A 25,761-nucleotide genomic window follows, 5' to 3' on the forward strand; every position below is an offset into this window, starting at 1 on the left:
AACTTCCCCAAAAAAATGGACTGTTAGTTTGAAGTCGCATCCTTTTTCAGTAATTGTTTGGGGGATCCTCCTGTATGCCTTCAAATATATCCCCAACTCCAATAGGCATAATATTAAATATTCAGTTCTGAATAGTCTGGGGTGTGCAAATGAATATGTTGACAAGACTTTGGAGTAAACTCATATTTACTAGAAAATGTATTGCATTAAAAATAGACACCATAGAACCGCTGAGATCTCACAGCTCTGAGTCTTGGCAAAGCTTACTTTTAACAGCCTTGGCTCTTCCCTGAGTCCACTGTCCTACTTCATGTGCATTCCTGGCTCTATCTCGTCACTGAGGTACAGTGTCTAGACCTCCGAGCTCCATTGAATGGCCTCTTCGTGTACTGTACATGCCTCCAGCAAGGATGTGACTGTAAATAAATACTGAATTCAGCAACTCACATCACTAAAATACTATATTTAACACTCCACTGAAACTGTTTCTCCAAGTAGACTTCTTGGGCCCATGGTATGTGAGAAAGAATTATGTAAACAGAGGCCGTAAGAGTTTTTACTCATAAACATCAGATAAACCGATTATATAAGACACCTACTCTATATTACCTTTTACTGAGCACCACATCAGTTTATTAGAAAGTTTGATATGTTCTTTATTTTTCGAAATTTCAATTCATTACCAACATTGTAACGCCTGAATCTTGGAGTGTAGTTGGTTTAAGCCACTAGAGGATGGCTTTGGGACAATCTAGAAAAAAGGGAAGCAATTTGGAAAAGGTTGTAAGAGGAATTTAATGAAACCGGTCTCGATTCGTTTTATCTTTAGAGAAAATAGGAGAGTGTCTCTAGTCTTCTGTCCTAACAGTCCTTTTCCATCATAAATCAGTCTGTGTTTAGACAAAGTCCTCTAGTTAGGCCAGTCTGTCAACTCGGGGGCTAGAAACAGGTGAAAAGGTTTATTTACCACCAGTGACCTCACTCTTTGAGGAGCCAGTCTTCCTTTGGGAAAGGGGCAGCAAGCTATCCAGTCGAAAGGGTAACTTCAGCCACCAGACCAGAGACTGAACCCCATTAGGATTTAGACCTACAGGAGAAACACTTACTGTAGGATACAGACCATATTAATGTCTGATGGTGATTTTATTATCCCAGCGTTGGTCCTGCCTCTGCCCCAGTTCTGCGATTCCTCATAGTTTGGATAATTAATGTAAGTATGTCTACTTATGTCAGTCTACCAGTTAAGTGGGTTCTGCCACAACCTAATACTTAAAATATCACTGCATAACTTCATACTTTGCTTCTTAACAAAGAATCACAAATATTAAAGAAAGTGAGGTGAAGAGAACTTTATTCTACACATCTATTTGGGCTTAGGTAAAACAATACAAAAGACAAAATATTTCTAGAGTTATGCAATTATTTCTATGAGTATGACAATGTTGAAAACTGATTTTTATTTTTTTTTGCAGTATTCCACATATTTTGTGACAAAGGTCTGATATAGACAGTACAGTATACCTCTCATTTCACCAGTGTTCCAAATTTGGAGCCAGATGCATATGAGTTCAAGACCCCAGATGTCCTGGAGGAGTTTGTGCAGTACTTTTATATCATACTTCCATACATTTTTAAAGAACCGAATACCTCAACTGAATGCTAGTTCTCCTCAGAGACTCATTGAATCCTGCAGCCCCAGCACAAGAGATACAGATTCCCTTACTCCCCAGAACGTATATGTTACTGCAAAAACACTATTACTGATTGTGTCTGATCAATGTTTTTTAAATAATGTATGAAATAAAAATGATACAGAGCCCACAATTACCTGGTCTAATGGGAGTCAGCAGAACTGATTGTGAGAGGCTCAGGAATTTGCAAGAGGAGCCATCAAGGGAAAATAGCAGAGCAGCCCAGACCTTGCTGTTTCCATGCCAGTACAGTTTCAGGTTCTGAGAACACTACTCATCATTTCACCCAGAAACAGGATGAATGGGGGAAAAAAAGAGAAGCTAGTTTACAAAGATTGTTTACGGTAAAGTCTAAGCATAGAAAAATCTGCAAACATGCAGATTAAAATTCTAGGGCCCATTTTAGATATTCAGAAATAGAATGTCTGAAGAAAACTAATTCTGCCTCTTGATTATTTAAATATAGAAGCTGAATTTGTGTGTTTTGCATAATACAATACATATTCTTATGGGTGGTTCACAGAAATGTCTAATTATTGCCCTTTACAAAAGCAAGATGCAATAACACAGGAGTAATTTGCATAGTTAAAATAAGGCACCCTCAGCGCAGAATTAATGTGATCAGATAACTGCCTCAAATGAGATGCCAGGAGTTCAATAAATTCAGATATTTGGAATTTCCCAAACTAAATTGTGGGGTTTTCTCTTAGGTTAATCCTGTATTTAAGTATGTATATACTGTATACTGTATACTGTATATAGCAGTAGAGCTTGGAATTCCAGGGAGGAGGGAGAGAGCCTTATCTGATCTTTGATTTTTCAATGATGAGCAGAAACCTGTATGTAACCAAGTATCTGGACTTTGAAATCACTCATACTAAACTAAAGTGACTAAATGCTTCCTATACATCAATCTATTTCCTTTTAAAATCTGATGGGCAAAGTTTATATACTGTAGGTACAGTTTGGACCAGATGTGCTCTCCAAAAGTTGCATTTGGGCTAGAGTGCAGACCATGTTATGGAGAATTTTTTATTTTATGAAACCAATCTGACTTTCTTAGACAAAGGTTTCTATCCACTTCTTACATTATCTCGCTCATTGATAGTAATCTAGTGTGGAAAGCTGAACGTTGAATATGTTAGTCCCTCGTACTCTGTTGTGTGCTTTGTATTTTGTCCAAAAATATTTGTCTTTTAAGACGGTCCCTGTTTATTTCTCAACTACCAAACCATTCACAAAAAAATAAAGAAACTGCATGACCTTCTTCAGTAATCCTGAATCTAAGATGTATTTTAATATTTAACTTTCAGAATATGCTTGTATTCAAGCTGGGCCAACTACATATATTTAACCTCTTTTATCTGCTAATATCCTCCGATCTGTAACGATATTGATTACTGTCTTTGGTTTTAGACAACATAATTCCAAATGGCATTTCTCACAATGACCTTAGGCCCACTTTGCCAGTCATGGTACAGCTGCACCACATGGAGGTCTAATGAGAGGAAAACAGCTGTCTTAAGTTCCTTGCCTTGACAGGAAATGGACAAGGCATAAGTCTCTTAAGACATTGAGAACTGGGTCACAGCAATTAGATGTGCATAATTCCTATAATATAGACAGAGATACACTGAGTTGGTTTCAAATCATGCGTTTCACTAAAAAGAAAACCACCGCACGTTATATTGTCTGCTATCACACGCAGCAGTCTGTAATAACATGTGCCCTGCACACTCAGTGTAATGGGCTGAGGAGATGCAGACAGTTGTTTAATTACTGGAGTAGATCCACAAAGCTGGAGCGAAAAGCATTATTCTTTTATTGAGCTACATGATCCATGAAACCTCCTTTACAATATCTTGGGCTGATCTGAACCAGGGCAACAAGAATAATGAGAAAAGGTTTCCAATGCTTACACCTATATGATTCAAGAAATTATGCCCAATTATACTATATGATACTCCAGCAGTGAAAGTAAAATCTATGGCTTTTTAGTGATTTTTTTTACACAAGTCCCTTATCTGCCTTTTAATATGTACAGTATGTAAAACTATTTTTTATTAATTTTTAATGTAGAAAATAGAAATCTAGAAAGCCCACTGAGAGTTTCAACGACCTGCAGAACCTGAGATAAAATATGAGTTTTAAATTCAACTTTAGATGTCAGGACAATACATACAGAGGACATGGTACAGTAAATGGTGCATTGCTGTGCTTTGTAGTAGAAGCAAACAGTTAATATTACTACAAAAACTATTAAAAATACCACAACTGACCTAATGCAGTATAATTACATTTTATGGATGTATAAGACCAGTACCATGAGCCTGTGTAGGGGGTGAGGCAGACGTAATAGAAGAAAGGTCTTAGACAAGGGAGAGTGTCATTTTTGTGGCAGAATGCAATACTGCAATATTCGTAATGAGTCTGTTTATTTAAATGTAGGATTTCCCTTTCTTATCAAAGAATCTTAGGGGATCATTAGCATGTTAATAAAGACTATTGTGTCTCTGCTTTTCTTCAGTACTAGAGGTGATGTTTGAGGACGTTTGTTTATGCACAGCTCTTTAGTTCCTGCTACAGCATCTCAGTGCGGTTGATGTCCTTTGATGGCTTTGACTTGGCCATTGCTGGACGTGTAGCTAAGTCGGCCACGTAACGTTAAGTATTCTGGAAGCAATTTTCATTTCAGTTCTGTACAGATTTCATTTCTGCTGCTGTCAAGACAAGGGGAGGATTTATCAAGTCTTTCAACTCGAGTTTGTTGGCCCTCAAGCTACAGAATGATTATTTCTCTGCTTCAGATCATGAAATGAGGGATTATCTCAACAGAAAGAAACAACTTTAAATCTTTGTCAGGAACTGGACAGATAGACAAAGAACAAAAGGTTGTGGAACTGCAGTTAGAAAAGTGTCCTGCAATTCTGTGTTATTTCATCATTACAGTGATGTGTGAGTTCTGGGATGAGTGTATTGTCAATGTTTCTATAAGATTTGACATTTGTATTGCTTTCACTAATAGTGTATGCCGCATCAGTATACTGATATACTATTAATGTAGCAATGAGCTGCATTTGCATTTATTTCACAATGCTGCCTGCAGCTGCAACACATGAATATCACTGTGATTACCTTTGATAACAGATTTCACATTTTATGCTTTTCGAAAGCATTTTGCTGACTTTTTTTTACATGTACAACACGTTTTATTTCCAGGTTTATATTGCTGTAGTTGCAGAAGTGGTCCCTGAGCTCTGTGAATGAACTGAACAAACTCCTCCTTGTTCACCTTCAGAACTGGCTCTTACTGTGGAAGGTGTTGAAAGACTTCCTGATAAAGGACAGCCTTATGTTAGATAGTTTTTATCGTTTGATTTTTTTAAACATATTTTCACGACACTGAAAAAAATATACTGTGTATGCCATTTTAGAATTTTGTATTTGTTTTGACAGTTATTGGTACTGTTTTAACACAAAGGCTTGTAAGAGTATGGAAGGAGCTACCAAGTTATATTGCTGAAGCACATTCCCTGGCTTCTTTCAAGAAACGGTTGGAAGAAATCCTTGGATGACTAAACTCTTGCCACCATCATGCTGTACCACTGCATTAGTGTAGTGGTGTAGTCGCTGTCACAGGAAGGCTAAGGATCCCAGTCATCCTGGTTTTTCACTTTTCTTCCCCCCTTCCCTCTGGTAAGCATTATAGGAGCATAAAGGCATGAATGTTCAGATTCAGAGACCGTTTCTTCCCACAAGCTGTCAGATTACTGAACTCTACCCCCACCACTGGCTCACAATGATGCGTTTTTTCTCTCACACTGATTGTCTGACTTTTTTTAAAGTCGTATGTAATGTTGTCGTGTAGTTGCTGCTGCTGTTCTGTGTTTGTTTTTGGTGATTCCTTTAACGTCTTTGTATTGGAGCACACATGCAAATAAGAATTTCATTGCACTTGTGCATATGACAAATTAACTAAACTGAACTAAGGAACAAGTAACAGGTTTATTCCATGCTGAAAAGAGAAGAAAGGAAACACAACGTTTTGGTTGTGGAGCCTACTTCGGGTGAGCCTTCTTTTGGTGAACCTTCACACCAGAAGAAGGCTCAACAGCCAAAACATAGTTTCTTTTCTTCTCTTTTCAGCAGGGAATAAACCTTAACTTGTTCCTATGCATGCTGACGCACATACCTACTTAAACTGAACTAAACTGATCTGAACCAGTGGGCAGCTAAGTACTGTACTTGTGCCTTACACATAATACTGTATGAATGTATCTGCAGCTTTCAATATGCTCCTGATAAGAATGGAGCTTTGATGTTAATATTCACATTTTACAGATCATGAGAAGATGGCCAGCTGGTGACCATCTCAGCACTGATAGTACCCAAATGTTTTATTTCTCCTTTACAGATCCATGCATCAATTTTCCGTTTTATCCCATTAAATTGATCCAGCTTTGCAGGGGAGCCAGAGCCTAATCCCAGCAAGTGTAGCGGAGCTACGTCATCGCTCTCACTGCGCGTAGCAGGGACCTCAGCTGCCTGGGTTGAGGGAGGTCTCCTTCAGCTCAAGTGGTTGTTTCCCTGTTGTGTTACGCCGGAGACCCGGGTTCGAGCCCCAGGTGTGGGGACGGCATGGGCGGCGGGGGGGGCACGACCCCGTGCGGAACCGTGACTATCACACAAGCGACAGGCAAAAGGCGGGATATACCCTGGACAGGATGCCAGTCCATCACAGACACAACCACAGACACTTGGGGTCAGATTTCCCAGAATACCATTAAACTACCAGCATGTTTTTGGACCATGGGAGGAAACTGGAGCACCCTGAGGAAAACCATGTAAACATAGGCACAATTGACACAATTCGAACAGCACACAGATAAAACTCCAGGTCTGGAATTGAACCCAGGCCCAGAAATGCAAGGAAGCAATGCTACCGACTACAGCACCTTGCTGCCCTGAGATTATTATTATCCTTTACAGATGCCTCAGATAATTTATCTGTCTTTTCCATAAGCTCCTCTCCAAGAATATTAAGTTCTTGAGTGGAGGTTTTCAGCTTTTTTCCCCGTTCTGTCACAATCTGAATTTCAGAAGCTATTTCCACAGAACACTTTGTCATCTGCTCTGCTGTCTGCCTTGGCACTTTAATTATTACACTGTTGTTTATTGGTTGCTTTGGCACCGGTATTTTTTTTGTCATTTTTAACATACCAGTTAGATATAACCGTCATGTTATTTATTGCAACAATGGTTATGGTTTCAGCAATGTTTTATATAACACTAAAAACATGTGTGAATATATAGTTGGGGTCACTCCCTTAAAGGAGTCACTCGAGACCCATTCCACTACGTAAATTGGAAATACGTTTCAAACCCCAAGGAATCCCATAAGTAAGAAAAACAGAGTGTAATCTAATGTATAAAAAGAAGGATGACCCTGGTATATTAAAATGTGGCAGTCATTCTTGGAACTTGATAAACCCCTCCGTACTGTATGGGTCTTTAAGAACATTAAAATGTCTTTATGAAAAAACTAACTGAAACTAACTTCCTGACTGCGGAGAGCTGTTATGTCAAAGAAATGTTAGTGCCATTTTTTCTTATAGCAAATGCATTTTTCTGTTGCCCTACAAATAGTTATAGTGTTAATAACTATGGCAGTGATAGGGCCATTATGTAGAATACGAATTCATATTTTCAAATGCCTGCACATAAAGTCTCTTCCAGTCTCATAGGATTCACTCATTTTCCTCAAGGTCTCTCCAGGGCACAGCGCACCCCAGATTTAACTACGTTGTGATGAATCGTAATTGAAAAGCCCCAGAGTACATCAGAAAATTAGGGACATCCAGGCACTCGTCCAATTTGGCACTCTGTAGCATAGCAGCATATTGAACTTGATTTGGGACTGCAAGCCATTCCACAAGGGATTTCTAACAAAAGGCTCATTTTTAGGCCAATAGCCAACTGGGGGTGGGAGTGGAATCAAAGTACAAATAAAACAAACCTGAAGATGACGATTCATTTTGTCAATAGCGAGTGTGTACGAAATCTGGAGTAAGTGACCATACTTCGATATTTCTCTTTAGCTCTCTTAGTAATTTGAGAGTATTGTTTGAATCAATGCTTTCAAGACAGGGCTGTATAATGACCATGTATTGGATTGGATTGGAAGGATGGAGGGTTAAAGGTATTAAAAGGCATCAGTGCAAACTTCGTCCAGTTAATTTTACGTCTTGAGATGTCAATAAATTCTTCTATGGCTGTTTATAGTCATACTGTAGCATGCTGCACATTTGCAACATAAAATAGCATGTCATTTGCATATAAAGATACAGCATGCCTTGATTTAAATTTAATGGGAAGTACGATTGATTTCTGTCTAAAGCTCTGCACAATGGGTTTTAAGTGAAAGAGTAAATACCACAGGTGCCCGGTTTCCCTCCAAATATCAAAGGTTTGGAGTATAAGGAACCAGTTGAGACCATAGCAGAATGACTGGCATGCATTGTGCAAATTATATTAATAAACTTTTTATCTCAGTCAAAATCCTTCTAATAGTAGCAGGCAAAAAAGTGTAAAAGTATAAGGGTTATAGCCCCAGTGTTCTGGGTAAGTTCCAATTGGGGCTTGCTCAAGCCTGCCTCGTAAAGTTTTTCCCCGAATTCAATTGGTGAAGCAATTTCTCAGCCTGGTCTGCTGTGTAGTAGGGCTACAGATGCATAACGGCTGCTGAGTTTCACGCTGTGGATACTGCCCTTCAGTGGGAATACAGGCATGTAGAAAACACAGCCATTTATTTTTTATGGGTTCTATTGTTTCCAGAGCCCAGGAGAGACGGGTGCCTTTGTTACACATCGCCATGCATGCCATTGGTAGGTTTCAAGTCTCTCCCAATACCCCTGTGCAGTGGCCATAATTGTTTTAGGCATTTTTTGGGGTTTACTTTTAATCCAGCTTCAACAGGTCTGTTTATCAATCCGTGTTTGGTTAAATACTGTAAGTGTAAAAGTGAAACAGGTCCAGTGTTAATTCATAGCCTGTTAGTCTCTCTGATATGACTTTCGTTCCCTGTTGTAAGGCTAGGAACAGCTATGTGGTTTTCTTCTGGCTCCCTTCAACAGTGTAGGCCTTAGCGAAATCCAGTATTACATGTGCACATGGCTCCGTCTGCTGATGAAGAAATCCTAAGCCAGTCGTGTGCTACAGCAGCCCCGGAGAGGAGAAGCACATTAGACCTGTTCTCCACACTTGCCAGAGAGAAGATTTATGCTCGTACCAGTGCAGAACTTCATGAATTATCTGCAGCACAATGTAATGCTCCCTGCAGCAGAATGCCCGACAACACTCTTCACGAAGCAGAAAATAACACACAGGCATGACAGCATGCCTCCTTCTCTGGAATCGCACAGAATGTACTCAGTGTGGTTACATTATTATCTGTTTTTGTCTGATAGACTTCCTTCAGCTTACACCTATTTATCACAGAGGGATTAGCTGACAAAACCCACAAATAAATATTGCCACCTTCTCCAAGAGTTCCAAAGACGTTAATCCTCCTTTCGTGACATAATAACAGAAATTAGTGTCACTGACTCGTGTCCTTGATCAAGACAATGTAGCTTTCTCTGTATTCCAGTCAACATTTTGGAAATAAAGAAACAGATTCAGTACAGTTTGTGACCACATGAAATAAGAAAAAACTAATTTACATGTAAAAAGTGGATTGGACGTCCTCCGCTCAACTGCTTAAGATAATATGGAAGCATTATAGAAACTTATTTTCCTTCAGTTCACACTTCACCTATCTTTTCTTCACCTTTTCCTTCACAGTCATGTTTATGCTTTGATTGTATGGGCTGTTTTTATGGAATATAGCTCCTCTCAGCACAGTCCAACATGCAGTATGTATCCCAGGGAATGCCAAAGACTGTACATATGACAGATAAATACTCTTCTGTGAGCAGAAAATATTTTTGTGGCCACTAGCATATATAAATTATATATGAGGTATATTAAAATATTCTAGTACACACATGATTTATTCAAAACTACATTCTATTATGCCTTTTTGCTTTCTGGCTTTATATTGTAAAAGAAAGGGCAGTTTTTCTAAATCTGTACTGTGTAAAAGCTGCATACAGAATAACACTGCTTTTCAAGTCGGTATTTTTCAGTATTATATACTGCTTGTTTTATAAAAGTTGGATATTCTTCCTCAGGAAGAAATACTGACATTAGCTTTCAATAGAGTATTTAAAAGAAAAAGAAAATGCAATAATAACAGCAATACAAAAAAGTTAATCATGAGAGGCAATATTTTGATTTTGGAAATCTTATCAGCTAAAAATACACATTAAATTCAAACTAGCAAACAACTTGTAAAAAACATGTTTTCTTTAATAAGTACCTCCAGATTTGGAGAAAATATGTGTATAGTCATACAGTATCTACACTCGCACAATATTAATTAACACCATATGAATTCGGTCATAGAGAACGTCGAAGCAGCCAAGAACACCTGTGACAGCAGTAAAATATATATATCTATTAAATTGCAATGAATTATGTTCCTACGTGGGGGGGGGAATATGACTTTTAAGGTTTTCTATGAGAGGCACCATGCAACAGGGATGAGTGAAGAGACCTATTTCCTCTTAAATGTCTCCATATTGTTTCTCCTTATTTAACTGAATGTAGTTAAACTCACTCACCGCAAAAGGCGGTGTTGCAGCTCAAAAAGAGCCTCAGCAAAGAGTCTCCTCTTCTTACATTTTTCATCCAGCCTCAAGGAACAATTTCAGAGCTGCATGCTCGTTTAGAGCTCGTTTAGAGCTCGTTTAGAGCAGACTCTAAGAGAAGGTACGACGGGCCGAAATGGAGCGCGTGACGTCTGTCTGACTAAGCTTCTGTGAGAGGAAGAAGATCTGTGAAAGCCCAGAAAACTACGGAAGGCTCGTCCTGGGGCTGGTGCGCCGCGGGCACGCAGTCCCTTACCTTGACTTTCTCAATGTGGTCCTGCAGGGAGTCGATGAGCAGGTCACCCACGGGCTGCCAGGACTGCTTGACCATCTCCGCCTGGCGCAGCTTGAGCTCCAGCTCATCCGCCGCCTCCTGCAGCTCCAGCAGGCGCTCCAGGGCCCCGTCCAGCCTGCGCTGCCAGTCCGCCGCCCGGCCCCGCAGGCCCTCCCAGCCCGCCCGCACGTCCTCCGACTCCTTCCTCAGCACGCGGCTGATGTTCTGGGCTCGCTCCTCGGGACTCACCTCTGGAGGGACCGACAGTTACACCCTTGACACACTCCTAATCCATGCGCCGTGAGAAAAGCTCTAGGCAGACTGCCCTCAGAACCAAGGCTTTGCATCCTAGTCCATAGCCTTAACACAGAATGGGTAAAGTTCAACTAATATGCGGCCTTGTCAGTCAAGACACAGCTCAGGAAAGCAGGACAGAGTGAAGAGGAAGGTAAACTAGCTTGCATCCTAGGCCAGGAAGTTCTGCAGTGTGGAATGCACTTCATTTGTTCAGGTTTTTATTTTAAATACTCTGAATGTGCCTCATAATGTAGTCTAGATTGAGACCGAACTTGTGTTTTGTTATGTATGATGTTGTCTGTAAGTCCACACCGCACCGAAGATCATTGTGAGGTCTGTAAGGGTAATGAAGTGCTCTGCTCAGGACAGGTCTGAGGAATAGAGCAGCGCTTCTTGTGCAGCGAATCCAACAGGCTTTAGGATTTTACAGCTTGTTCCACATGGTTAGAAAAAGGCCCAAACTCTTCAAGCCCTTGTGTCAGCACTTTTATGCTATCCCACAGAGAATGCTCGGTCCGATACCACTGCAACAATTTTTGTTTGCATTTCTGTTCTGGGAGCATTCAAACATAGCCCTACCAGGAGTGTTGTGGCACGACCTGCTCTTTTTTTGTTTTGTTTTCTTGTTCTGCAATTACCTCTCTGCTCTTGCTGGAGCCTTGCTAGCCCTTCAGCTGGCTGTTCGGCTAGAAAAACCCGCACTGCATCCAGGGCATTGGAGACCACCAGGTCCTTAGCTTTCAGCTCCCTCCTGAAAGCCTGCAATAAGGCACACAGTCCAGATTAACATTTGGAAAAAAAATTGAAAAGTTAGTTTTGTGTGGATGGAACTCTATAAAAATATATGATCTGGAACTTCAGTAAGAAAAAAACCACCGTCAGACTTTTCCAAGGCAGCTCTGTGTGAGGAGACAGGGGCTTTGCAGCACTGGCCCTCCAAACCAATGTGGAACGCCCACGTTTTTCTAAGCTTCCTTCAGGTCGGTCACCTTGCTCACGTTGTTAGTGGCGGGCCGGGGAGGTCCACGTCACTGGCAAATGTCGTTTGCACACAGAACATTGTGGGAAGCGGCTGTGAGAGCAAACCTCTGCCATATACAGTAAAAACATTCCTAGTCATCACTTGAGTCGAGCTGAAGGAAGGGAAATGCTGTGAAGAAGCATATCGATGCCGCACTGTAACACTTCGACAGGGAGAGAAAGGGTTTCCATGACGTTCTATTCTGTTCCAGCGCGCACTTCTTGCCAGTCATCTTTGAGAGGTCCTTTCAGACTGGGGTTACTAATGAGAGAGCAACATGCTCTAGCCACATGGAACAAAACAAAATGACAAGGCGCGCATGAAACAAACTGTGCTGGAAATTAAGTAACAGTAGAATGCAAACACTATAAACTATACCTTTAAATGAAATGACATGTCTTTCACCTCCCTAATATTCTACTAGAAAAATGCAATTATGCAATTAAAAAGCAGGCCTGTAGAGAAACTCTATTTCCATATTGCTAATAAATTCCAACTGGACTATATGCAGAAACTAGTCTTGTAATTATACTATAAATAGCAAAGTATGTTCTTTCAATGTGCAGGTGGTCCGTTTGTAAAATCTGCATGGCAGACAACCCACCGCAGGTGCATTCCTATATCAATGTTTCAGGCATTATTTATAGTTCACACTATTGGAATAATAATGTCATCATTAAAACTGGTAAATGACAACAATATTGAACAGTTTTAAATCATACCATTTAAACATATCAGTTCCCCCTTTTAGAAAACTAATAATTTAGAATACATTTTGGAAGTACTTGTGAGGACAGCACACTTACAATCGCAGGGGATTATCTGAGATGCTTTTACCATCTGTAAAGCAGACATGTTCAAAATGATACTTGTCCTGTGTATACAAGCTTTGATTTTCAAGGTGTTTTAATGACTTTCTTATATTCGCTGGTCTCTGAAACATTACATACAAATGAATGCCTAGCAGGGTGCAGTGAAATTTGGCAATCTAAAAAATTATCAATAAAAACTAAAAAAAGAACATGAAAAATATTTTTGAGGAACTCGGAGTGCTACGTGCAGACAAGGCTTTCTTAACGGTCATTCTCATATATTCCCTTTGCCAACAGCTCATGGGAGGGCAGAGGACAGCTGTCATACTGTACACCCTCACATTTTAAACGTGATGCGTCCTTGTTTCACAGAGAGATCAGCTTCTCTGATGTTTTTCAGAACATCATTACTCACCCGTGTCAAATCAAGAAAAGGCATTTGGATTTCCCTGACCATAGGACTTGTGTGGTGATTTTTCTGATGAAAAAGTTAATCTTTTCTTCTTGCTGAATGCTTCGTTTAAAGGGCTGTCTCTCGAGCCAAACAATCATAGAATTCTTTCAGTGTCATGATATTCTCTATACTGTACTGCACACTGTACACTGAGTGAACGCAGGCAACACTTTCTTTGCCAGATTAACATTCGACAGAGTTACAGTAAAATAAGAATAGCATCACTGCCTGGGTGACAGCAAGGGGGCAACATACTTTCATCTCTACTTTTCAGGCGAACAATCATACCACCATTTATTATCAGCAACATATTTGTTAACACTCATTATACTAGCTTATAATAACCTGTAAAGTAAAAATTGTCTGAATAAATGCCCCATAGATTAGTCAGTAAATGGTGAATAATCAACTGATAAGGCACCTGAAAGCTGGGAGTGGAGCAGAAGTAACCAGGTTATTTCAGATACAGAGACTGTAAATCAGCCATTCATTTGATTTTAACCTATTCATAAGCCAGCAGCTACTGTATATCATCCTGCAACTCATACAGTAACTGGCAATCCACTGAGAGGGACACTATACTGTAAAAAGACACCGTCCTTCAGTTGAGACATAAGCTGGTGAGAGCTGGTGTGTGGGGACAGTACTGGCGCACTCTGGCTGCCGTCGCACCATCCAGGTGGGGCTGCACACTGGGGGTGGAGGGGATCCCCATTACCTGTAAAGCACTTTGAGTGGAGTGTCCAGAAAAGTGCTATATAAGTGTAAGGAATTATTAATTATTATTATTAATAATGAAGTAATGGAGCACTTACAAGAGATATAATCACTTAAGAAACTTTCTATAGTCTTTTTCTTTTTCTTTTTTAAGTATTTAACCACCACATCTGCTCCATAATAGATATTATGTTGTTATTCAGATATCCACTGACTCTTCCCAGGACAAACTATCATGACAAGCACTGCCACAAACGAATAATGCCTTGAGCCAAAGCTGCTCACCCGGTGAGTGTCCAGCTGCTTCTGCACGGTGGGAACATCGCCCCCTATGGGCTTCTGTCGCGCCAGCTCGTCATTCTTCAGTTGGAGCCAAGCCAGAAGCTCCTGTAGAGAGAGGTGGAGCCTCTTCCATTGCTCACTGCTTGCCTCAAGGTGGGATCTGCAGGAAGCACAGAACAAACCCCTGAGAACCCGCGGGTACAGGGAGAAAGTGGAGAAAGCAAAGCACGAGCTGATCGTGTCTATGGCACCTCCGTTCAAGGGCACCCGATCAAACTAAATCCAGGGCAATACATAGGGAGGATCAAGGGCCTCCAAAAGCTTCCATCTGCCACCACTCTTGGAATTCTCCAAGCTGAACCTGGGACAACATGCAGGTGCTCTGCTGCACCAGCAGGATGATTTGCATACTGGCTCTCACCCTGAGTGGTGTCTCGTAATCTACAGTATGTTTCATCAATGAACTCTGTGTGATATAATGGTAGACCTGCCACAGTGCAAATCTGTCTAAGTACTATATATGCAGTAACCTAATTAGCACCTGTCCTGTACATTGAATAATGAAAGAAATCGTTTGTCTTACGTTTAGTAATAAAGCTCTTACCAGAGAAATTGATTGAGAACAATATCTCACTGACTTAGTGTACAATGACAACAGGGAGTAAAGGGGTACTGGAGAGTATCCTTTTACATGGCAGGACATTTGACTGGAGCATTCAGGGTGAAACACCTTGCTGAACGGTATAGCAGCAGCTCCTCATCCAGGACTTGAACTCACAACATTGGTCCTAGACTTAGTCCAGAGCACCAAACACTATTTCTGTATCACTATAGCTGATGTTGCTAAAATTTAGTTTCTAACGTTAGTTAATAACTGTCCAACAAGTACACGTTTTTTTAGTTAAGCCATAATTATGTTACCTCCATGTTCCTATTACAATAGGTATTTTCTCATTTGCTGCATGGTCTATTAGATAGCTCTGCATGATAATCAGGGGCTATTTCTAACAAAACTCATATTGCTATCTTATGATTTAAGTCCACACACGTTTTAGAAGGACATCGGAAGACATAAAAAGAAATTGTGCAAGGAAGGTAAATCAGTATTTACACATACAGTATACACTAGCTGAGACACTGCACTAAAAGTGATTTTCAAGTCTTTTCTCCAGCTCATAATTTTCTGCCCATTTTCTGAGAGTTTGTAAGTATTTGCAAATTGAGTTAGAAAGTAAGTTTGCAGGACGGAAATTCAATTACTTTTATTGTAAAACGGTTTTAGGAAATGAATAGAAGTTCATATTTAGAAAATAGACAGATTTTGAAGTGAAGCCATTACAAGCCATGAGGCTTCAGTTAATTCATAGTGACTAGCATGCTTTCACTATCTCACAAGCTCTCTGCTTAATGAAGCAAATCACAACTTAATTCTTCATAATATTTGAAAACAGGAAGAAATTGTATACACAGTGTGTATAAACATACACTAACAATATAACTAATATAACTTTATAGTAAGAAAACCAGTACGTAAGAATTCTAAGTAGTGTGCAGAATACATTCTTGTAAAGAGCTGGAAGTACAGTAGCTGTACAGTATATGGTGAAAATTACAAATTTATCATTATGGGTCCCTACTACAGTGCAGACACCTACAGAAGAGAAGCAGTTGGGCAGCATTTCCAGAGCCAGAGATCAATAAAGAGCATGACTTCTGAGAGCTTTACAGCAACATTCATCTACATACACGTACAATAGACAGAGCCAAAAATCAAAGCTGTTGATGCTACAGTGCAATTAAAAAGGTAGTACTGATTTCATAGAAAAACAACTCATTTACTTTTGACACTGTAAAAGTGGCAATACAACACTAAAATCCCCTGAATTGTTCACAGATACAGAGGATAAGTCTTGTGAAATAATAAACCACCTGAGACGTTTTCTTTGAAATTCATAACACCTATTTACAAAGTTTTTTGCAGTGTATTCCCAGTCATTACAGTTTCCACTCAGTGCAGAAGCTGCTTAAGGCAAAACATTTTAGGTGTTTTATCCAACATACAAATAACTCAACTAGTACCTGTGATGGTACACTGTTAATATGATTTTTAAAAATGAATAACTCTCTGGAGGGAACACAAGGACCAAAGGGATAAAGCAATAAAGATGGCTTTTTTCAGGAAGCTGTCCTTTCAGTCCTGGCTTCACACTGGCATTTCTGCTCTGCCCTTTTGTTATTTCTGCTCATGTTCAAGAGATTTCCTGCCAAAGGGTATTTGCATCCCAGCAGGTCGGTCTGTCAGAAACACATTTTAAATACATTAAATGAATAACCATATTAGTTGTTACAAGGGTGTGGAGCTCTGCGTGGAGATAATAAGAACAACAGGAGCCTTCAGCCAGAATGAAGAATCGGACTCCCCAGATGTCCTGGCAAGATTCACCGTAAGGAGGAGTTCCAATCCAAGACACAGACTGCACAGCTCTGAGGCACAGAGCAGTCTGCGATGCTGAGCTCCAGCCCTACACTTTAATTGCAGCATGGTATACATATATTGTATATATACAGTATATAATGATCCACTGAGATGGCAGCACACCTCATACTCTGTCTACAAAAGGTTTCCCCTGTTCAGCACAACACATGTCTATTGTTTTCAGAATTGCTGTGTGGACAAAGGAGTAGTATGATTCCTGGCAAACACAGCCACTGCAGCCTGGTTATCTGGAACAGGCACTGTAGCTGATGTCAACAGCACTGAAGGACTTGGGAAGATAGGTTAACATCATCATTTTGTTCAGATGGCACGAAATGTCGGAGCACATAGAAATTAAACAAGAAAGATGAAAGCTAAAGGAATAAACTAGGATAAAGGGTGGAAAACGATATCTTGATATCATTAAGCACTTCTTCAATTGAAGGGGTTGGAGAGACAAGTAATTTACCCATATTCAGTGAAGTATCAATATTAAGCAGGTGAAGGCTGCTTATATTCATCTATAAATCTGATGGGATATGTGACTAAAAGATGAAAGAGTGAGAAATGCTTGAGAAGGAATTGTAATTGAGTGTGCTTTTATTCTCTGTTTAATCTTCTTTAAAATGTTGTGATATTGACACTCAGTGGCCTAAACGTATGATGCAATGGTGCAAAGAAGCGCTATAAAACTTGTTCTTTTTCTTATACTTGTTAATGCCTCGAGACATGCACTGATGATCCAAAACAGTTTCCATGGAAACTGAGCCAGATCTTGTGGCAAGTGAGAGACTAAGTGCACTGAGCCTCTAGTCCTTTAGGAAGAAACGAACAGACAGAGAGCCCAAGGGTTAAACTCCCTGCTATCGGTGGACAGTGCCAGGAGCTCAGCTTTCCATCCAGAAGTGCTGGTCTCTCCACAACCTGGACTGTGTTCTTAAGCATGGCACTGATAACATCCAGAACGAAAATGTCTTTCCCACTCAGATACTTTAGGAACAAAGCCTTCATTCAGAGAGTGCTGGAAACCCATCTTGCCTCTGTCTATTTTGACAGTATTTCTGATATAAAGCTCCTGCTCTGTGCCATGCCAGTGGAGTGCACAGACCCCACTCGCTGGGTGACATCAGATCTAGACCTGCTCTGCAAACAAAAAAAACTCTGACAATGTGCTTTCCTATTTTCTTTGTAGTAGCGATGCACCAAGTGTAAAGTAATGACAGGTCTCTATTGTTGTTAAAAATGTCAAGTGTTTCATAACTTCTTAGGAGTGCAGAGAATAATAATGGGCTGTCTAAAATGGATAATATATCATAGTACCAAGCATTTCAAACTCAACCTAAAAACGGGGTTATGGGTTACTTGGTATTCAAGCTAACAATATGAAGCAGCTCAGGCGACATAATGTCTATCATTATCTATCTTTTTTAAAGTGTTGAAATGTAAGTTTGTAAAATACAAAGTGTTTCAAACTCATAAACACAGAACCTTATGTCCACCTTACTATTATGAATATTATTAGAGTTCAATGATATGTAAGTTACCCACCCCTTGTTTGTAATATCATTCGATTTTCTTTACAATACATGAAAAGTGTATATAACATTGTGGTGAATAGCTCTTGATTAACCTCTCCAAATGTGAAAGAGTCTGAATTCTCTAATTCGCAAGAACTCTAATTAATTGGGCTTCCTCTTTTAAGTGTAGCTGCAAATTTCTTTTCAAATAAGACTCTCTTCAGTGTCTTTATCTTCTCATTCTACCAAATCTACTTTCACTGTCATTAACGAATCAGCCACATCCCCTGCATTGTGTGTGCAGAGCTCCACCAGGGAAAGGATATTTAACCTGACATATTTAAAAGAATATAAGTCACGGGTAGCAAAATGATTAGTCCCTGCAATTTAGAGATAAGATTATATTAAACGCACTTAACTAAAGATGTTGCTTTGAACTATTTTTATGCTTGAGAAGACATGCAAAACTACCTCTAGAATGCTGGGAAAGGGGACTGGGGTTAAAGGCTTTATGACCATCCTTCCACACTTAGACTCTTACTAAAATTACAGAAGCCAGCAGTGAATAAAAAACAGGAATGTGGGATGAAGATTTTAACCAGTGTCTTATTTGTACCACCTTGTTGGTAGCATAGACCACAGAGACAACAGACAATGAAAGTTTCTATTACCTCGCTGTCACTCGTCATTTCCTTTCCACTAAAACCTACTCACCTATTTCTACACACACACCAACTTTTGTCTGTTATCGATATAAGAACATAAGGATAAAGAATATAAGAACAGCACAGTGCACAAAAACAGGATTTGCTCTGTTTTTGGTTTAAAGTTAATTCAGGAGCTCCAGCTGAAACAAGCAAACGTTGAAACGATCTCTACACTTTCTTGCTGTACAGCACATTAAGTGTGTTTTAGAGAGACAGCTGTATATTGGTGTTGTAGCAGTCCACACAGGACCTGTTTATACAGTAGGATGAAGCAGGAATAGGAGAAGAGTACTGCACCTTGCTCCCCAGTCCTTCAAAGAAAACATTTTCACTTCCTCAAGCCCTTTGTCAGTATAATGTGCTCTGGGAGTCTTATCAGCACAGACATAAGAAGGAAAAACAAGAGAAGACTTCACACAAGCTAGGAAACAGTGGGAAGCATGCCACTGACCTAATGCTGATAGACTTCTTGCGCAGCTCGTTCCACCTGACATTCATGTTATCCAGCCGTCTCTGCAGCAGTGTGGCGTCTTCAGACCCTTCCAGGGACTTGAGGATTCTCTGCCCATTGTCGTCCAGAGTGTGGAACGTCTCCGTGTGCGCCTCGATCTCAGCCTGCAAGTCCTACACGCACAAAAGCAAGAACCACCCTTTCTTTAGCCAACATGAATCTTTTTCACACACTTTCACTTTTTAAAATGTTGCCAATTTCACGAGGAGTGACAAAAAACCCAAGATGAAAGCGTCATGGAGCAAAATTGTGGCTTAATCTGCTTGGCTGAGGGTTGGTCTCCCGGCCAGAGGACATGGAGGCCAGGACCCCCCTGCAGGGTGACCAAGGGGCATCCGCAGAGGGGGAGATGGGGTGGAGGTGGAATGCAAGAGACGTGCAAGAGAGAGAGATGGGGATCTCATAGGTATTTATAGCGTTTGGGAGAGGAATGGATTGTCAGGAGCAATTGCTAATTACTGACAGCAGAGTCTGATTGAGCTTGGTTGTCGTCATCCCTCCCGAACCTTTGTTATAAACTCCATTTATTTTTTTAGAAAACAATTAAAGGGGAGAATATACATTCAGATTCAATATACAAGAAGACATATAAAAAAGGTCACAAACGTAATGAGGCCATTCAACCCCTCTTGCACATTTGGTAATTAAGTAGCTAAGTGAATTGAAGTATTTTCCCAAGAATATTTTCCCAGAATTTGGGCCTCATCTTTTTTTGAATTAGGTTCCAGATACCTACAAATCTAAGAGTTTCCTATTCTCCATTCTCCTAATCGAATTTCCTTTTAATTTCCAATTGTGGCCTCAGTGCTTCACTAATGAGGTTTAAACTTCCCCTGTCCCCTGGGCTGACCATATTTATACCACCGAGCATCTTACATACTTGGATCGAAAATCCTTCTTGTCACCCTCCTTTGAGTTTCTCCCAAGACGATAATATCCCTTTCCTGGTATGGTGTGAAAAGCTGAAAACACTATTATAAACAAGGTCTAACCAGCACATTGCAAAACTTGAATGATTTCCCAGGATTTCAATTCCACACTTTTTGCCATGCACCCAAGCATTTCTGTTTGCTTTGTTATTGCTTCCCCACACTGTCTTGATGAGGACATAGAGTCCTCATCAAAATACAAATGGCACAACTACAAAACTAAACACATTTCACAATAATAAACTAATGAACATGTTCTGGCCATTTATCTTCTGTCCTTGCTAAGCCATACAAACAAACACACAAGCATCCACCCATTTTCTATCTGCCTAATCCAATACAGGGTTGCAGGGGAGCCAGAGCCTATCCCAGCAAGCAACAGGCACAAGACAGACAACTCCCTGGACGGGGCGCCAGTCCATTGACAGGGCACAGACACAGACACACACGAACACACATCAGGGCTAACTTTCCCAGAAGCCAATTATCTTACCAGCATGTCTTTAGACTATGGGAGGAAACTAGAGCACCTGGTGAAAACCCATGTAAATACAAGGCAAACATACAAACTCCTCACGGCACCAAAATGCTAACTACTGTGCTCCCATGATACCCCAGCATCCACGCGGTTCTGCTTTTTCTCACCTCAAGCACTCCCAACAAAATGAAAGTCGAACTCGGTGAACTTTATCAAGAAATCGCTAACAGATATTTTAATAATATCCGAGCTAGTACATTACTAGTACAACAGAAGTGTAAGAAAAGTCACACTTTTGTATTGATTGAGCCCTACACAGTACCAGACATTACCATGTACATTCCAAGGACAGCAGAATGGGCTACACATTTGTAATAAAATCTTCTTTGTTTCAAAAAACTATTTTGTCGAAGTCGAAGAGGTGTTGAGCATCAGTGCACAGCTTTGATGCTCTATTGTTGACCCAGAAGCCTTGTGGTTCTCTCTCACTTGTTTTTCATTGATGATGTGTGTTTTTAACTTTGAATACTATTTGTAAACACATGGGGCAGAAAATGATAAGCCCTCTGGTTACTGCATCAGCCCAACAGGATCACAGCATGTACAATGTTTGCAAAAGATTGACGTCGAAACTTACAGGATAGTTTTTTCCCCTTTCATATGAATTGAAAGGAGCTGAAAATTTAGACTGGTGTTTTTCAGAATCTATAATGCATCAGAACAATGCTATTATCCATCCCGATCTGAGTGGAATATTTTCCAGTGACCATAACTGCAGCATATAAATCAGTTCAGAAAGACAATGGCTTTTTACATGGTTTCTTTGACCTGCGTAGTAGGGCTGGAAACTGGAGAGAGAGAAAGAATGCCTTATTGAAATCGTGAAGGAAGAGCAAAGCAGACTTTACTGAATGCCCTAACACTAGCTTGTTTTATGAAAGCCTGCAATCTTTAACCACATAATTAGAGATCATTTTTCATTGAGTATTATTTTATTATTATCTGTGAAGTGCCTTATTTTGAATGAAAGCACTAAATTAATAAAATGCAACATATAACATACAGTATATTTATCTCTGTTTTTTATTGTAGAAAGTTATAAATTAGGTATTTCTACAAATCAACAGTTTGTAGGTCTAAAATGCACACAATATGAATGATTAAGAAGGAAATCCTACCAGAGCACTAAAACATTGCTTGGTTAATTAAAAAAATAATTAATAATAAAACCAGTTTTATTATTTTCAGCTTGTTCTTAAAAATTAAAGCAACTTATGATGTACTGCACATTTATCAATATATTAAAAATAACCTTACATAGAGCTCAAAAGTCTACACAAACACAGCTCAATATCATATTTATGATGTCCTTTTTTCAATGATGAAGAATGTTTGATTGCGACTTAATACTTATAAGCCAAAAACTTTAATTCAACAGATTTAAGAAATGCCTCATTTTGTCTAAATTGTTACAAACAACAAAACCCAGAACCGCTATCATGTTAGAAAAAAACATCAAATTCAGCCTGGAAGAAAATGTTTAAAGACCTTCTAATACCCATCCTGTTAAATTAGCTTTGCAGCTCAGGTGTTTAAGAACTGAAAGAAAAAAGTCACTCCTCTCACATGTCAACAAAAGATGCTAATTTAGATGACAGAAATAATTACATCCTGGAGCCTCGCTGGAGATCCAGAAGGACAAAAGTGCAAGTTTCCCAAAGCATAACAAAATGACAGAAGTGGCTGTGATCTCTGACCTTGACGTTGTATGTTTTCCTGCGCAGCATTTTTCAGCCTCGGGAGAACATCGAAGCGAGTGCTGTGGAGGCATGCATGGCCCATCGAGCCACCAACTCCAGACTGACTCGGCCTCTTTCCGCCCCTCTTCTCTGGTGTGTGTGCTTAGTTACGTTTTGCTGACAGAATATAATTAAGCGCACAAGGCCTACGAGTCAATAATACACAGCCACTTTGTCATTTGTGTGAGGTGGGGGGGAGCAAAAAGAAGACAAGGCACTGAATGTAGGAGGCTGTGAGAATGAGAGACACTAAATAGGCGAGTGACAGCCTGAGTCTGAACAAGCTCTTCTCTTATCGCTTTATAAACGGGTGGGCGACGTTTTCTTTTTTTTTGTTAATTTAAAAAGAAATTTCAGCATTTTTGCCAAGAACGAATTCCATCTACTAAAACTTCCAGAAAAAAAGAAAAGAAAATCTAGTTCTCATTCCACATCTTCTGCGTTCTCCTCAAGCTCTCATCACAAATTTTATCAAGGCTTCTGACTTCAAACTGCTCATAGCCACTACGCACAAAGTGTTTGCCAACCCTTGAGGAGGACACAGCTTATTTCCTTACTAGTACAACTAGCTGCTTCTTCGTCTTCAGAGCAGGCAGTTTTCTCAAGTGGGAATCAGCCTGCCTCGTGAGTCACCGAACCCTTTTGCTGTTCTGGAAATTGGAAGTTGAAAAACAACACCACCACCGCAGGTCTTTAAAACACAGGATCAAAAACTGTTTGTAGTACTACTTGTCAAAACTAGGCCAAGGACCTACTTCTGAGGAGGTTCTCTACTACAGCAAAACTGCAATTACCGTTCTGGGCCTTAATGCCGTAAACAGATTAATCGACAAGAAACAAAACTTGAATCTGCGATAGTCATGACATAAAAAACACTACAGGCCCAGTCTTTCCTTCAGTTTGGATTTGACAGTTATTTTTGTTCTGCCTTCCCGATGTGAGTCTAACCTGTGATCCCTGCAAGCACACAGCACAGAGCGAGGAGGTGTAGAAGGACTCCTCCAGCCCGCCCACCTTTGAGCCATTTGTCTCTGGAACAGATGTAGAGGTTCAGCGCCTTTTAGAAGAGAGGTATGTCTCTCATCATCAGCATAGGATGCTTGCAACCACCTGAGAGTCCACACTGGTTGCTATGTTACTCAGAGCCCAGGTGCACTAATTATATTTTGGTGCCTCTTGTGCATCGCAGCACAGGGAATCCCAGTCATAGTCAGCTAGTGACATTACTCAGGGTCATATTTAAGTGATGCAGATGTTCAATCTGAGTCGGGCAAAAACTGGAGAAAAAACTCCAGACCTCTCTTTTGTCAGTATATCACTGAACAAAAGACTAATAATCTGCGCCAAAGGCAATTTTGTGTTAAAGGAGACTTCTCCACAGATCATCACACTTCCTTTCCATAATGTTATTCTTTGTCTTATTTTGTTCCTTAGGTTTTGGCTGAGCTCTTCACACAGCTTGGTATATTTTAACCTAGTAATCCTATATATTGCAATCAACTCTGAATCATAGTAAAGGCAATGGTGTTCAATTGATCTTTAAACATCTTCTTACCTGTTATACAGCATATGTGCTGTACCAAAGATAAATAAAGCTGCGAATTTTGCAATAACAATTAAAAAAAATTATGTAGCACCTTTAACAGTGATGATCTTAAAGTGCTTTTCAACACAAAAACCGAACCCAAAACAAATTCAAATTAAAAGCACAAAACTACTTATGAGTCAAAAGCCTTTCTAATATGGCATGTTTTCAGGCTAATTGTAATGTCGTTCATTGTGGCTGAGTTTCTTTCTTTTGGTATGGTGTTCTACAGCTTTGTGTCTGATTTTAGGCTGAAACCTGCAATCTTGCAGCACCTGAAAAATCAGTGATGACTTCTTAAAACAATAAATTAAAATACAATAAAATAAAATGTAAAAAACTTAAAATAATACATTTTACTTCCAACCTAGTGTAGCTGCGATCATGAGCATACCTTGCATATCACTCTCCTAAAACAAGCTCATAGTTTTCAAGCACAAAGTAACCCACAGTTAAAAAATCACAGTCAGCTTAGACATAAAACTTAATGGTTGTATAAACAGTGAAAGAACAAGCTTACTGCTGTGAGAATAAAAGCCCCTTAAATTGTGTTTGGTTTCAAATAATGTCTGTAGCGAACACATCATGGATTCAAGCAAAGAAGCTTCACCGATTTACTTGACATTATAGATGCATTCCCTTGTAAACAGTAGTGCTTAGTCTACAACTTCAACAACTTCCCAGCACAATTTACTGCATTGTTAAAGACACTGAAAAGCTTTGCTAAAGCAATAACGAGATGCAGATTTCTATGTAAATGCAAGGAGTGGTTTGAAATGACAAACATGATGTAAGGAAGTAGCATAAGTTACTTTTTATATCTTTTGACATACATAAGTCAAAGAAATTAGATGAAGAGATACACAGTAATGAGATTATTTCCTCTATAATACAGCATTTTACTAACGATCAAAGCTAAAATGTGATTCAGTTCAAAATCCAGTGGAGACACAGATTTGAAGACTTGATTATTAGAAGATTCTAAGATTATTAGAAAACTTGATTATGATAATCAAGTTAGAAGACTTGATTATTTATGTTATACAGTACCTGCTCAATTAGGAAAAGCCAATGAGGTGTTTTTCATGTCTAAATCTGGAGCAACAAACCTCTTGACCGCACACGGGGAGAATGTGGAAATGTAGGCAGACTTCTCTCACCCAAATGAGCCAGGGAGCTGCAGGAAATGGCGGGACGGATATTAAACTGTGAGAAAGGGATGTCTTTAGCCTTACAAATATTTAATGGGGTTAGCTTTTTGCATCCAAACTTCATTAAGAAACCCTTTTAAGTAAGAGAAACGGCAACCAAATGAACTCTTTGTTTTGGTCCTACTTTGGATTTGTCAAATTCAAACCTCAGTCCACTATGATACACCACAACACGACACAACTCAGCAACAGAGCAAATTGGCTGATTTGTATTCTGTGATCTCTCTGTCTCTCCCGAGCCTCTCTTTAA

At 39.8% G+C, this 25,761-nt stretch overlaps 1 protein-coding gene across 13 annotated transcripts in view; it reads right to left on the bottom strand.

The window, feature by feature from the left end:
- Nucleotides 1-25,761, bottom strand: part of dmd (dystrophin) — a 728,682-nt gene that overhangs the window by 134,277 nt on the left and 568,644 nt on the right. For all 13 annotated transcript variants that reach the window (XM_088646795.1, XM_088646880.1, XM_088646889.1 and 10 more), the window contains 4 exons: nucleotides 19,450-19,622; nucleotides 14,302-14,458; nucleotides 11,651-11,771; nucleotides 10,698-10,966 (listed from right to left, as the gene is read on the bottom strand). In XM_088646795.1, coding sequence (XP_088502921.1) covers nucleotides 10,698-10,966; nucleotides 11,651-11,771; nucleotides 14,302-14,458; nucleotides 19,450-19,622 — 720 coding nt within the window. The remainder of the gene's footprint in view (nucleotides 1-10,697; nucleotides 10,967-11,650; nucleotides 11,772-14,301; nucleotides 14,459-19,449; nucleotides 19,623-25,761) is intronic.

Source organism: Lepisosteus platostomus, chromosome 2 (genome assembly GCF_059453375.1).
Source record: "Lepisosteus platostomus isolate fLepPlt1 chromosome 2, fLepPlt1.hap1, whole genome shotgun sequence".
Lineage (NCBI taxonomy): Eukaryota > Metazoa > Chordata > Actinopteri > Semionotiformes > Lepisosteidae > Lepisosteus > Lepisosteus platostomus.